Raw genomic sequence first — 13380 nt, 5'->3', positions numbered from 1 at the left:
GCACCGCGGCGGGTCTTCGCTTTCTCAAGGCGGGCGGGGCGAAAGTCAATCCCGTTCCCCAGGGAAGGGGCGGGACGGGTTCCGCCGGCCTCAGCTCGCCCGGGCGACGTCTCCATTTTGCTTCGCTGAGCTGCGTTACCGAGGATTGTCGGCCGCGCCTCAGGTGAGTGCGGGAAGGCGGGAACCCGCGGGGGAGGTGTAGGGGGCAAAATACCGTAATAATAGTAGCAGTAGTAATAGGGATATTAAGTTCTAGCGAGGTTTCCCGTGTTGTGTGTGTGTGTGTGTTAAACCAAACCCGTGTTTGTGTTTGTGTGTTTTCCTCCTGGACGACGTGGACGTCTCCTCAGTCCTCACCTCTTTTTTGTGTACAACGGTCTCTCTCCCCTCTTCTGAGCGTGCCAAGTTTTCCACCCACTTTGAAATCCTGCTGAAGTCCAGGGGCTCGAGCAAACAAGAGTTTAACTGCAAACTCTTCATGCTGCGGACATTGCCTCCCTCCCCTCCCTCCCTCGGTGGTGGATCAAATTCGGATTAACAGCCGCAACCACGACTCTTTTTAACTCTGGGCGAGGTTCCCTTGGAAATCAGGCGACCGAGGCTGAGAGTTTCGCTTTGCTTTGGTGCGTTAGGCGAGCTCGCCTCTTTCCTTTTTCGCGCTATGCTGAGGGTAACGTTAAGGAGTAAATGCGCATTATTTTTTCACATTTCCTTCCCCTCAACCTGCGCCCCAGGCGGCAGCCACGGAGATCAGCGCGTGATTTCTTCAGCTGCTAGCATTTTTCAAAACCGGCTGCTTGCTCAAAAAAGTATGGGCAGAGGTGCTGCCTCGCCTAAAGCGGCAGAGACAGAGGAAGCCCCAGGAATTGAAGCTTCGTCGGGTTGGTTTGCCTCTGTTGCTAGGCTGGCCCTGTAACCCCATTTGAGTCTTTTTTATGATGCTTGTGGCAAGATAGATATATATATTCTGTGAACCGCCCTGAGACCTCCGGGTATACGGCAGTATATAAATTCAAGAAATACGTGCTTTTGCTTTTTTTTTTTTAAAGTGGTTACTGAACTGCATGCATGCTCTTTGGAGGAAATTTGTTTGCAGGTGTGTTTTCAATATTAACGGTGACTAAGCCGCCGCCTCTTGTTTAACACACTGTGAAAGTACGGTACTGTACTAGAGTTTTTCTGGATTAAGCTGAAGAGAAGCATTGCATGGGCTTGGATTTAGATGACCCTTGGGGGTCCTTTCCAACTCTACAATTCTGTGATTCTATGACTGTCGGTCTTTTTGCGATGCAATGATTCTTGACGCATTTACTTTTAGTTGTACAGTACTGTATGTCCAAAACGGAAAGTGTGACAACGGGCAAACGCATGAGTCACACAAGGTAGCTGTAACCCTGGATTTGCCATCCTGCCTTGTGTGCTCACAGTGGCCCTCATTCAACAAGTTCTCCCTGTAGAACTTTGAGTTAATCTTAAAGATCTGTTAACTGCTGTTGAGTTTCTCTGCAAACAAGCAGGCTGAGTAGTTAACAGAATGAAAAAAGGTGTGGCATTTATTTATATATGGGGTGGAGATTATGAAGTAATCCTGAAATCGGGACTTCAGGCAGAATGCGACTGCAATTTCTCCTTAATCAAACAATGTTATCTGTTCCTGTAGTTGCAATTTATTTATTCATATAGACTGCCCCATCTCAGAGATGGGTAACACTTTAAGTCCATAAAACTAAAATTTAAATAACCTGATAACAACCATTATTTGATTCTTCAGAATTTACCTCCTATTAAAACTAGGCCTAAAAACTAGCCCTAACAGACTACCCCTACAAAAGAACAAGTGTCCTATGTTCCTGTGTGCACTCTTAATGATCACCCCTGATCATACAGGAGTGAGCAATTACCCCTATAGATTTCTAGCTGCTGTTTCATGCAAAAACAGTAATTGAAAGGTAGACGGGGGATTAAAATGATTATCATACATAAAGTGATTTTATGTTCTCTCCCAAAGTGAGCCTTCCATATTGATGTTAATAGCTTGTGTTGGAATTCCTAAGGAGGCTGTTACGAATTTTGACTTGCCTTTTAGGAGACTCTGTTTTTGAGAACAATCTCTCGGAGCACACATAGTACAGCTTCATAGTACATCATTATTTTCTGTTAATTCAAAACAGCCCAAGCTAGGGGGGAAACGCAACTACAAGAAAAAAGTGGCTGCTGTTTAGTAGTCTCATTTAAAAAACCTGAAATAAAATAAATTAGTCATATAATCTTGAAAGCATTTATACACCCACAAATATGGGTTTCTTAGACACTATCATATAGGAATTAGTGTAGGCTAGAAACCAGTGTGTATATAATCAGATATGACAAATAACACTATAAATTACAGCTGTGTTGGTCTGACACAGTCAAAATAAAAATAAAAAATCCTTCCAGTAGCACCTTAGAGACCAACTAAGTTTGTCATAGGTATGAGCTTTCGAGTGCATGCACACTTCTTCAGATACACGCTATAAAACACTATAAATGTTTCTGCACTGAAGCATACATGCTGAAATACGCGATCTCCAACATAATGTGTAGCTTTGGCCCTTTTATTCCCTGTGGCTCTTTCAATTTCTGTTGTGAAATCTTACTTACAGAATTCCCCTATTTTTTTCTTCTCCAGTTATATTGCAGTGCTATCTAGTTGATGCCTGTGATGCTTATGCAAGAGCACCGGATTCACTAGCATGTGGGAAGAATGTAACTTTTCCAGCAACAAAAATATGATGGTTTGAATGCTTTAAAAAAATCTTGGTTCCTCCTGTCACTAAAACATTACCTTAAGTAGAGGATATCTGGATTCCAAAACACAATTTAGTAACAAGGGTGCATCTATTGCACTTTAAAAAATTGTAATAACCTTCCCTCTATATTTGCAGCTTAATTTGAAGTAGGGGGTACCTTTATCTCATGTTTGGGTTTCGTTCCGTCTCGCATTCCTGCAGTTACTTGATATGATGCTGCTTTGGTGTCTCATCCTTCTCAAACTCTTTAGTCAAGTTTCCTTGTTCTTGTGTTTCTTCATGCTTATTTCCTGATTTGTCAGTTTTATTTATGCCATTACCCATTGTGAGGGACAGGGGATATCGCGAAGTCCCTCCCCTCCTGAGTTCAAGCCCGTCCCCGAGCAAAGGGGAAAGCAGGGAGAGTTCCGATTCCAGTGGGGAAGCAGGAAGTCGTGTCCGAGGCTCAGGCAAGGTAGAGGAGCCAGGGTCCCAGGTGGGACAGGAAGGGGCAAGCAAGGGGGGAAGACCCATCCCTCCAACTCCAGAATTACGCAGGAAGAGGAGGGGCAAGAGGATGGGTCTGCCAAAGCTTTTGTGTTGGAGAAAGACGCGCCAAAAGCCATTAGGAGGTTCTGAAACCGACTGACAACATCGCTCCGTGTAAATAGCAATGACTTGAGCACTGTAAATACGCAGCACCAATAAAAGAATAAAATGCAGAGCTGCGTAGCGTCGTTACTCTGAAGTAGTCCACTCCGGCCACTGTGACAGCAACCTCCTAATCATTTTTGGGCTACTTCGGAGTTGCCGGGATGAGCGTGTCCGAGGCGGAGAAGTGGCGGCAGATCGCTGAGCAAGCCCAGCTAGAACTGCAACAGCTGTCGCTGCAGGCGCAGGGAGAATTGAAGGCAGCTAAAGAGGAGACTAAGAAGGTCCAGGACGACCGGCTACAACTTGCGGAACAGGTGAGAGAGCTCCAGGAAAAAGAGCAGCATTTAAGGGCGGTGGCGGTAGACCTCCAAAACAAGCTGGATGCAGAGAAAAACAAGGCGGGAGGGGCTCCCCAAGTCCAAGTGCTGCCAGGAAGGAGAGCAGGGACCCTTGTAAGCAAGTTCAATGGAGACCCGAAGGAGTTTCAGGGCTTTGAGACTGAGATCGTGTATGCTCTTGAGCTGCACCAGAATGAGTTCCCCGATGATGAGCACAGAGTAGCGTTTATTGTGGAACATCTCACCGGAGCAGCCAGGGAGTGGCTAAGACCATTAATCGCAACCAAGAATCCTTGCATGAAAAATGTCCAACAATTTCTAGAAGGTTTGAGGACGATGTATTCGTCCGATAGTCATTTGGACCAGACTAAGGAGGAACTGCATAATTTACGCCAAGGAAATATGACAGTTCGCGCATATTGGGCGAAATTCACCATGCTGGTGCACAGACTGGGGTGGGTTTTGGATTCGCCTCCCATGCAAGCTGCGTTTTACTTGGGTTTGAGCGAGGAGGTGAAGGATGAACTCTCGAGAGGTCCAAAGCCCAGTACTATGGATCAGCTGAGCAAAGCAGCTCTGGCGGTGGGGGTGAGGCAGGAATCCCGGTGGAACGACAAGCAAGCGACGCGCGCAAAGCGGGCTTGGTTCCCACGGTCGCAGGAGAAGCCACTCCCTCAACAACCCTTTCAGGCCACGCCTGGAGCCAGCCAGGACCAGGAGCCCATGCAGATTGATAGCGCGCGCGCGCGGGCTTTTCAAACCCCAGCGGCGCCAAGACGCAAGGAGGGAAGGGGCGGGAATTGCTTTCTCTGCAACTCACCCCAGCATCTCGTCAGAGACTGCCCACATCGCAGGGAGTGGCAAGGAAAGGCGGGAACGGTGGTGCCCTCCCCCACTGACGCAGCACCACAGCAGGGAAACGGGAAAGCCTGGCTGCAGGAGACAAGGGGCAGCAGCCAGGCACAGTCAGCAGACAACAGCCCCAGCCCGCCCACCCGCACAGAGAGGTGCAGAGCCAGCCCACCCCTCCCAGAGCAGGAGTGGTTCTAGAAGTGACGCTAACGCTCCCAAATGGCTATCCCCTGACGGTCCTCGCCTTAATTGACAGTGGGGCGTCCGCCAACTTCTTCTCGAGAAGCTTTGCAGAAGAGCACCAAATCCAGCTTTTGCAGTTGGATTTTCCTCTGCACGTAGCAACCATTGACGGCAGGGAGCTGCTGGGAGGGGCCATCACACATCAAACCCCCCCCATGAGAATGACGGTGGGAAGGCACTCAGAGACACTGGCGTTCAACGTCACCACCATCTCAGACCCCCCCATCGTCTTGGGCATGAGCTGGCTGGCGCGCCACGACCCCTCCATCAGTTGGCACCAGAGGTGCATCACGTTTGGGTCAGACTTTTGTCTGGAACATTGCATGCAGCACCAACCAGGGGAGGGGCCTCCGATAGCCACGGTGGCCACCATGCATATCAAAGGGGGTGAGGCAATACCCAAGCAGTACTGGGACCTGCAGGAGGTCTTCAGCGAAGCGGAGTCCGACCACCTACCCCCGCACAGGCCTTTTGACTGCCAGATCAACCTGGTGCCAGGGGCGACGATACCCCCAGCCAAGCTGTACGCCATGTCAGACCAGGAGCTGGAGGATCTGCGCGCTTTCATCGACAAGAACCTCAAGCGGGGGTTCATAAGGGTAAGCAAGGCAGCAGGGGGCAGCCCGGTCTTCTGGGTGGACAAGAAAGACACGCAACAGCGCCGTCTTGTGGTGGACTTTAGACGGCTGAATTCGGTGACAGAGCCCGTGGCTTTCCCCATGCCCAGAGTGGATGATCTCCTGACAGCGGCACGCAGGGGCAAGATTTTCACCAAGCTGGACCTAAGGGGGGCGTACAACTTGATCAGGATCCGGGAAGGAGATGAATGGAAAACCACGATGTTCACGCCTCTGGGCTCTTTTGAATATCTGGTGATGCCCTTCGGTTTGCAAGGGGGCTCAGCATGCTTCCAGGCCTTCATGCACCACGTCCTGGGGTCCCTCCTCTTCAGGAAATGCTTGGTCTTCCTAGATGACATCCTTATCTACTCGAATGACCCAGTGCAGCATGTGAAAGATGTCAGAGAGGTGTTGCAACGCCTGAAGGAGCACCACCTGTATGTGAAGCTGGAGAAGTGCAAGTTTCACACCAAAGAGGTGGACTTCCTGGGCTACAAGCTGTCAGACAAGGGGCTGGCGATGGACAAGGACAAGGTGCAGGCCATCCTGGACTGGCACAGCCCCAGGACGCGCAAAGATGCCCAACGCCTACTAGGCTTCGCTAACTTCTACAGGAAGTTCATCAAGAACTTCTCTCGCGTTACGGCTCCCATCACGGACTGCCTGAGAGGCAAGCAGAAGTTCAAGTGGACACCAGAGGCGCAAGCAGCGTTCGAAAGCCTCAAGAGAGTGTTCGCCTCAGACCAAAACCTGTTCCATGTGGTGCAGGACGCGCCCCTACGCATTGAGACAGATGCTTCTGAAAAAGCTGTGGGCGCAATTTTGTTGCAACTGGACGCCAACAGGGAGTGGAGACCCTGTGCCTTCTTCTCCAGGAAGCTGACACAGCCTGAACGCAACTACACAGTGTTTGATAGGGAACTTCTTGCGATCTACGCTGCGTTCCAGCACTGGCGACACTTCCTGGTGGGCGCGAAGCACCCCATCCAGGTGTGCACAGACCACAAGAACCTGGAGTTCTGGAGAACTGCCAGGGTGCTCAACCAGCGGCAGATACGGTGGGCAGAGTTCTTCTCGAACTTCAACTTCTCCATCCACTACATCCCGGGGGAGCAGAATGTCAGGGCGGATGCCCTCTCCCGCAAGCCAGAGTACATGGAGGAGGAGGCGCCACCAGCCCCAAGGCACATTTTCCCCCCGTCGGCATGGTCCTGCGGAGCAGCTATGGTGAGCGAGGCAGAACTCACAGCACTGACGGCAGCGGATGAATTTGCCAACCGCATCTTCAGAGAACTGAGAGGGGGGAGGGAGCAGGCAAAAGACTTTGCAGAACGCAGAGGGCTGCTTTTCTACAAGGGTGCGCTGTACCTACCCACCACCCAGCTTCGACGTACGGTCCTCAAGCAGATGCACGACAACCCTACAGCGGGGCATTTTGGAAGGGACAAAACCGCTCACCTAGTCATGAGACACTTCTGGTGGCCAGGGGTGCGGGAAGATGTTCGAGACTATGTAAGGGGCTGTACCACCTGCCAGCGGGCGAAGGTGGTCAGAGCAGCGCCAGCAGGATTGCTGGAGCCCTTAGCCACACCACACAGGCCGTGGGAAGTGGTGTCCATGGACTTCATCACAGATCTGCCTTCGTCCAGGGGTAAGACTGCAGTGTTGGTGGTGGTGGACCTTATGTCCAAAATGTGTCACTTTATACCGTGTGCCAGGGCAGTCTCGGCAGAAGAGACAGCCAAACTGTTTGTTGATCACATTTTCAGACTGCATGGATTACCTTTAAGGGTTATTTCGGATCGTGGCCGCCAATTTGTTTCCAGGTTCTGGCGGCGGCTCATGAACCTCCTGCAGGTGGAGGTCAGCTTGTCGACGGCTAGACACCCGCAGACCAACGGACAAGCGGAGAGGGTCAACGCCATTCTGCAGCAGTACCTGAGATGCTACGTCAGCCAGCGGCAAACGGACTGGGTGGATCGCTTGCCACTAGCAGAATTTGCCTACAACAATGCAGTGCACGTCTCCACAGGGGTGTCGCCCTTTAAGGCCAATTACGGGCGCGACCTCAGATCTTTCCCAGAGAGGGAGAGGGAGGAGGAGGAGGAGGAGGGCCCACAGGCTGAGGATTGGGCAGAGGAACTGGAGACGGTGCACCAGCAGCTCAGAGAACACTTGGAGAGGGCCAAGGAAGCGTACAAAAAGGGGGCAGATCGCCACAGGCGACAAGGGGAGGTCATCAGGGTGGGGGACAAGGTGTGGTTGTCCTCGGAGGGCCTTCCCACCAGAGGGAGGTGCAAAAAGCTGGCACCCAAAAGGCTGGGCCCCTTCACGGTCACGCAACAGGTAAACCCGGTGGCATACAGGCTGGCACTGCCAGAGGACATGAGGGTGCATCCAGTGTTTCATAGATCGCTGCTGTCGCCGTACAGGGAAAGCAGCAGGCTCCGAGACAGCGAACAAACCCCCGAGGGAGGGGGGGAGAGGGAAGGCAGGGAGCAACTCAATGAGGCCACGGCCATCCTGGATTCAAGGTGGGGGGTGGGGGGACTGGAGTACCTCATGGCATGGGAGGATGCTCCACCGTCCCAGAATGAATGGGTCCCAGCCACTCAGATACAGGAGGAATTCTTGGTGGAAGAATTTCACGCCCTCTTTCCCCACAGACCCAAGCCCTGGCACATGGAAAGGGAGGGGGAGGAGGAGGAGGCACGGGAGAGCAGCTCACCATGGCGCTGGGAAGCGGAGTTTGAGGAACCAGAGGATGAGGTATGGGTGTCACCGAGATCCACCCAGTCAGAGGAAGGAGCAGATTGGCAGAACGTTTTTACCCCCACCAGCTCTGACGCCACGGACTTTTTGGGATTCCCGTCCGCCCAGGCGGAAGGGGGGGGCTCGCAGGACTGGGGGGAGGTATTCACACCAACGGGCTCGGAGAGCACTGAGTTCTTAGGCTTCCAGTCGTCACCGACACATGGGGGGGGCCTGGGGAGGGGTGAAGGAGAGCTTGGGAGGGGGGTGGATGTGAGGGACAGGGGATATCGCGAAGTCCCTCCCCTCCTGAGTTCAAGCCCGTCCCCGAGCAAAGGGGAAAGCAGGGAGAGTTCCGATTCCAGTGGGGAAGCAGGAAGTCGTGTCCGAGGCTCAGGCAAGGTAGAGGAGCCAGGGTCCCAGGTGGGACAGGAAGGGGCAAGCAAGGGGGGAAGACCCATCCCTCCAACTCCAGAATTACGCAGGAAGAGGAGGGGCAAGAGGATGGGTCTGCCAAAGCTTTTGTGTTGGAGAAAGACGCGCCAAAAGCCATTAGGAGGTTCTGAAACCGACTGACAACATCGCTCCGTGTAAATAGCAATGACTTGAGCACTGTAAATACGCAGCACCAATAAAAGAATAAAATGCAGAGCTGCGTAGCGTCGTTACTCTGAAGTAGTCCACTCCGGCCACTGTGACACCCATTTTGAAAAGGCTTTAGAATTTAATGCAAGAACGATAGCATAGCAAAAATACCCTAAAGCTTCCCAAAACAATCTCTAATCAGAAATATGTTTTGCTATCATTCATAGAGAAGACAAGGTTGGGAAAAAGAGGTAAAGGTTTTTCCTTTGAAAATAAGTCTAGCATTAACTGTAAATGCAGGGTTACCTAGTCCTGGACTGTGGTATGTACAGTACAGTACAGTATAGCCACATCTCTGCTTGTCTGCTCCCTTGTCAAGATCTCTTTAAAATAATTTCTCTAACATTGCTGAACGTCATCACAGTTTTAACAGTCAACTTTGGATTTTGTTTTATTCTTGCATGGCTTGCTAGGAAGCAGTATGGAAGGGGAAGAAAGTGCTGAGTGAACCTGTTAATGAATAAACAGCTAATGAATAAGATTTCTGTGTGTGGAATAGAAGAGGTCTGTAGCGTGTAGCGATACTTGGGGCTGAAGTCGTGAACAGGCCCCGTATAAATAAGAGGAAATGGGAGAGAATCACAGACAAAGCAAGCAACTTCATTGCCAACTGTTACATTCATAGAAGCATATGGCAAAGTGAAATGAAATAGATGGCATAGTCTCATCTGTATCTCAGATTTGACCCAGTTAAATGGGCAATGTAACAAAGTTAAATTTGCACCGGCAGATGTGAAAGGTGTAGCCATGGAAGAAGGGGATGTTTTCAGAAACAGGTTTGACTGTAGTCTGGTACAGGAATCTACAGATTTTGACTTGGCTCACCAGCAAGTCATAATTTATGGACACCTCTGACCCCTCACTTCCAAGTCCCCTGTATGTGCAAGAGGAAGTACCGTATATCACACAATTGCACTGTGACCGCCTCCAGACAACAGGGTGATGAGAATTGCCTAGTAGGAAGAGGGGAATCTTCATATCTGGCCAAGTAACAAGCAGGCTGGGGCAGGGGTCAGCAAACTTTTTCAGCAGGGGGCCGGTTCACTGTCCCTCAGACCTTGTGGGGTGCCAGACTATATTTTGAAAAAATATATATGAATGAATTCATATGCCCCACAAATAACCCAGAGATGCATTTTAAATAAAAGGACACATTCTATTCATGTAAAAACATGCTGATTCCCGGACAGTCTGTGGGCCGGATTTAGAAGGCAATTGGGGACCCCTGGGCTGGGGCTTTCGTTACCCTGAGCTTCCTTCCAAGCTTTGCATTGAGAAACACTTGGAACTGTTTTTGACATTAAACCTCTCCTTCCCATTCCCATGTTAAAAGGAGGGGAGATTTGTTATCTTACCTTATGATGAATGGAGGCCTCCTTGGAAAGTACTGTAGATTTGTAGAGACTTTATTTACTAATCTAGTGATAAAATGCACAGCTATGCCTCATCAGTGCTTCTTTTCCAAGATTTTGAATTAGAAAGAATGTCTAAATTTAATTTTCATTGCTATGAAACTTGTGAGAAGAGAGCCTGTTATAACTTGAGTGCTACCCAGATAGCCTTAATATAAAAAGGCAGATCCTTTTAAATTATCTTGAAAACTTTTAAACTTTAGACTGCTTTTCCTGAAAACACACACATTGTTTTCCACAGTCAAATGAACTACAGTACTCTGTTTCCTGCTTGGCCTTACGTAACTGCCTTTGTGGAGGGTGTGGTCCTCATTTCTTTTACTTCAGGAGGATACAGTACTCTGAAGCATGGATTAGTGACTCATTGTGAGTTGGAAAGATAGCTGGCTGGCCTTTAGTAAGCTCATATTATGTTTGTCATTGGTATGAGCTTTCATGTGCATGCACAATTTTTTTATTTTGTTTCGACTACGTCAGACCAACACGGCTACCTACCTGTAACTCATATTATGTGACTTCAGTTCTCTGGAAAAACTAAATGCCTGAGAGGCCTATAGGCACTGTGGAGCTTGTGGAGGCTTGACTTCAATCCACCACCTCTGATTTCTAAGTCTTTATCCCTTTTATTTGGAGGCAATGTGCATATGCTACCCAGTTGCTCAGAAAGGAAAAAAATAAACCTGCCTTTTTGTATTCTGATGAAAGACTATCAAGGCCATAATATGGATGGCACATGCATTAAAACAGGAGTGGGAAACCTTTTTGGCCCATGGACTAGATCGTTATCTCCCTCCAGCCCTTGTGGGTCAACTTTGACTTGTGGGAGGGGTTGTTGTTGGACCAGAGCACGCCAGGCACTCCTGTCTTCCACTGCCTCCCGCAGTTTCGTCAAACTCATGTTGGTAGCTTTGAGAACACTGTCCAACCATCTCGTCCTCTGTCGTCCCCTTCTCCTTGTGCCCTCAATCTTTCCCAGCATCAGGATCTTTTCCAGGGAGTCTTCTCTTCTCATAAGGTGGCCAACTATTGGAGCCTCAGCTTCAGGATCTGTCCTTCAAGTGAGCACTCAGGGCTGATTTCCTTAAGAATGGATAGGTTTGATCTTCTTGTAGTCCATGGGACTCTCAAGAGTCTCCTCCAGCACCTAAATTCAAAAGCATGGAGGAGACTCTTGAGAGTCCCATGGACTACAAGAAGATCAAACCTATCCAATAGTTGGCCACCTGATAGGTGGGTGGGATCACCTAACTGTCAAGTAGACCTGCCAAGGGTCCGTTTTGCTGGCATATTCCCCCACAAGCAACATGCTGGTGAAGCAGAACCCTATAGCGAGCAGCACCAACCAATGAACAAATTGTTCTATCCTTCTGTTGGCTTCAGCCATCTGCTTCACCAGTGTGTCCACCACTGGGTGATGTCGGCTGATGAGCTGAGGGTTCAGTTCTGCTGTGTAGCTCGCTGCTTTGCCAGTGCACACTCTGCGGGGAGCATGCTGAAGAAGCAGGATTGAACCCCGCCCATCAGCTGAAGTCCCCCAGTGATGTCAGTTGAGGGACAGGTGAGTGTGGTTTGTGGGAAGTGGTCTTCTGGGCCAACTTGGACCTCTTGCCAGGCTACTTGGCCCATGGGCCGAAGGTCTTTCTCTCCCTGCTTTTTGGAAAAGCCTAGTATTATTTTTGCTAGTTGATGGCTATAGTTTGTGTTTGTTTTTTGTTGCAAAACAAAAATGAGGCATTTGAAAAATTTAAAGGCTTTGTAAAAGTGAGAAAATGGAAAATTCAGTAAACCTGTGTCAAATGGAAAGGAGAATACTGTACAGTAATTCATGTCAAATCAGTTTCAAGCTTTCTTGGTTCAGAAGTGAGTTAAACAAAGATTGACAAACCCATATTGTAAAATGATATTTTATTGCATAGAATTGTAGAGTTGGAAGGAACCCTGAGAATCATCTAATCCAACCCTCTGAAAGCAGGAATAAGCGGCTGTCCCATATGGTGATCAAACCTGCAACCTTGGTGTTATTAGCACCATGTTCTAACCAACTGAGCTATCCACTTGTTGTACTTCAGTTTCTGTAATTGATGATAGACAGCAACCCAATCCCTGGCTGATTAAATTATTAGCATCAGTCCACTTAATTTCTTATGCCTTCAAATACAAGGGGGTATTATGAGCGGAGGAGCACATGCATAAATTAACAGGTTCAACCCACGTGATACTCAGATAAAGGATATTTTGCAATAGAACTAGTGGGAAAATGTTACCAGAGGCCCTGGAGAACCTAATGGGCTAGATTGACCTGTGCTCTAATAAAGTTGTTTACTTTTTGACTCAGTACAGTTTTTGTCATCTTATATCAAAGAGCTACACTTTAATTGACAATATCTCCTTGGAAACAGATATACTGAATTTTATTTACCATATCTATTGTACTGAGGCTAAAGCTAAGTTACAGGTGATAGATTCATTCAAGAGGTCAATGCCCTCCTTTTGCATGTGCTCTTCACCGTCTCTCTGTTTGTTGCTCTTGCACTGCTTGCTGGTGAAGTACTGTACTCACATGAGGAAATCACTTGGCTCTTAAGTAAAAGCTCTCAAGTGCTTTTCTTTTGTCTTACAGAATGTCGTACCCAGGATATCCCCCTTCAGGTTACCCTGCTTTCCCTGGCTATCCTGTAAGTATTATATCTCAGTTATATCTCTTTGTCACACTTTAGCACAGCAGTATACAATATTGCTCCAGACATTGCTGGTCACCGGGTCTCATAAGCCTAAGCCAGGGATCCTCAAACTACGGCCCTCCAGATGTTGTCGCCTACAACTCTCATGATCCCTAGCTAACAGGACCAGTGGTCAGGGAAGATGGGAACTGTAGTCCAAAACATCTGGAGGACCAAAGTTTGGGGATGCCTGGCCTAAGCCTACATGGCCAAGGATTATGGGACTTGTAGTCCAGTCACTCTAGCATGATTGAAAAATGGTAATTAGAATGGGATTATGTAGGTGGTGGTTGGCTTAGTTCTCCTGTTTGAGTCTATGGGATAAATTAAAAAGGCTTCAGTCTAGAATATGAATAAGCCTCATGTATCATGGACAA

The 13380-nt window shown here is 48.9% G+C and overlaps 1 protein-coding gene across 1 annotated transcript in view; it reads left to right on the top strand.

Moving 5' to 3' along the window:
• Window positions 1-13380, top strand: part of ANXA7 (annexin A7) — a 30712-nt gene continuing 17332 nt past the window's right edge. The window contains exons 1-2 of the mRNA XM_035137701.2: window positions 1-163; window positions 12904-12958. Coding sequence (XP_034993592.1) covers window positions 12905-12958 — 54 coding nt within the window. The 5' untranslated portion in view covers window positions 1-163; window position 12904. The remainder of the gene's footprint in view (window positions 164-12903; window positions 12959-13380) is intronic.

This window comes from Zootoca vivipara, chromosome 5 (assembly GCF_963506605.1).
Source record: "Zootoca vivipara chromosome 5, rZooViv1.1, whole genome shotgun sequence".
In the NCBI taxonomy this organism is placed as follows: domain Eukaryota; kingdom Metazoa; phylum Chordata; class Lepidosauria; order Squamata; family Lacertidae; genus Zootoca; species Zootoca vivipara.
The sequence above is the reverse complement of the archived record's forward strand: the minus strand, read 5'-3'. Positions and strand labels throughout refer to the sequence as shown.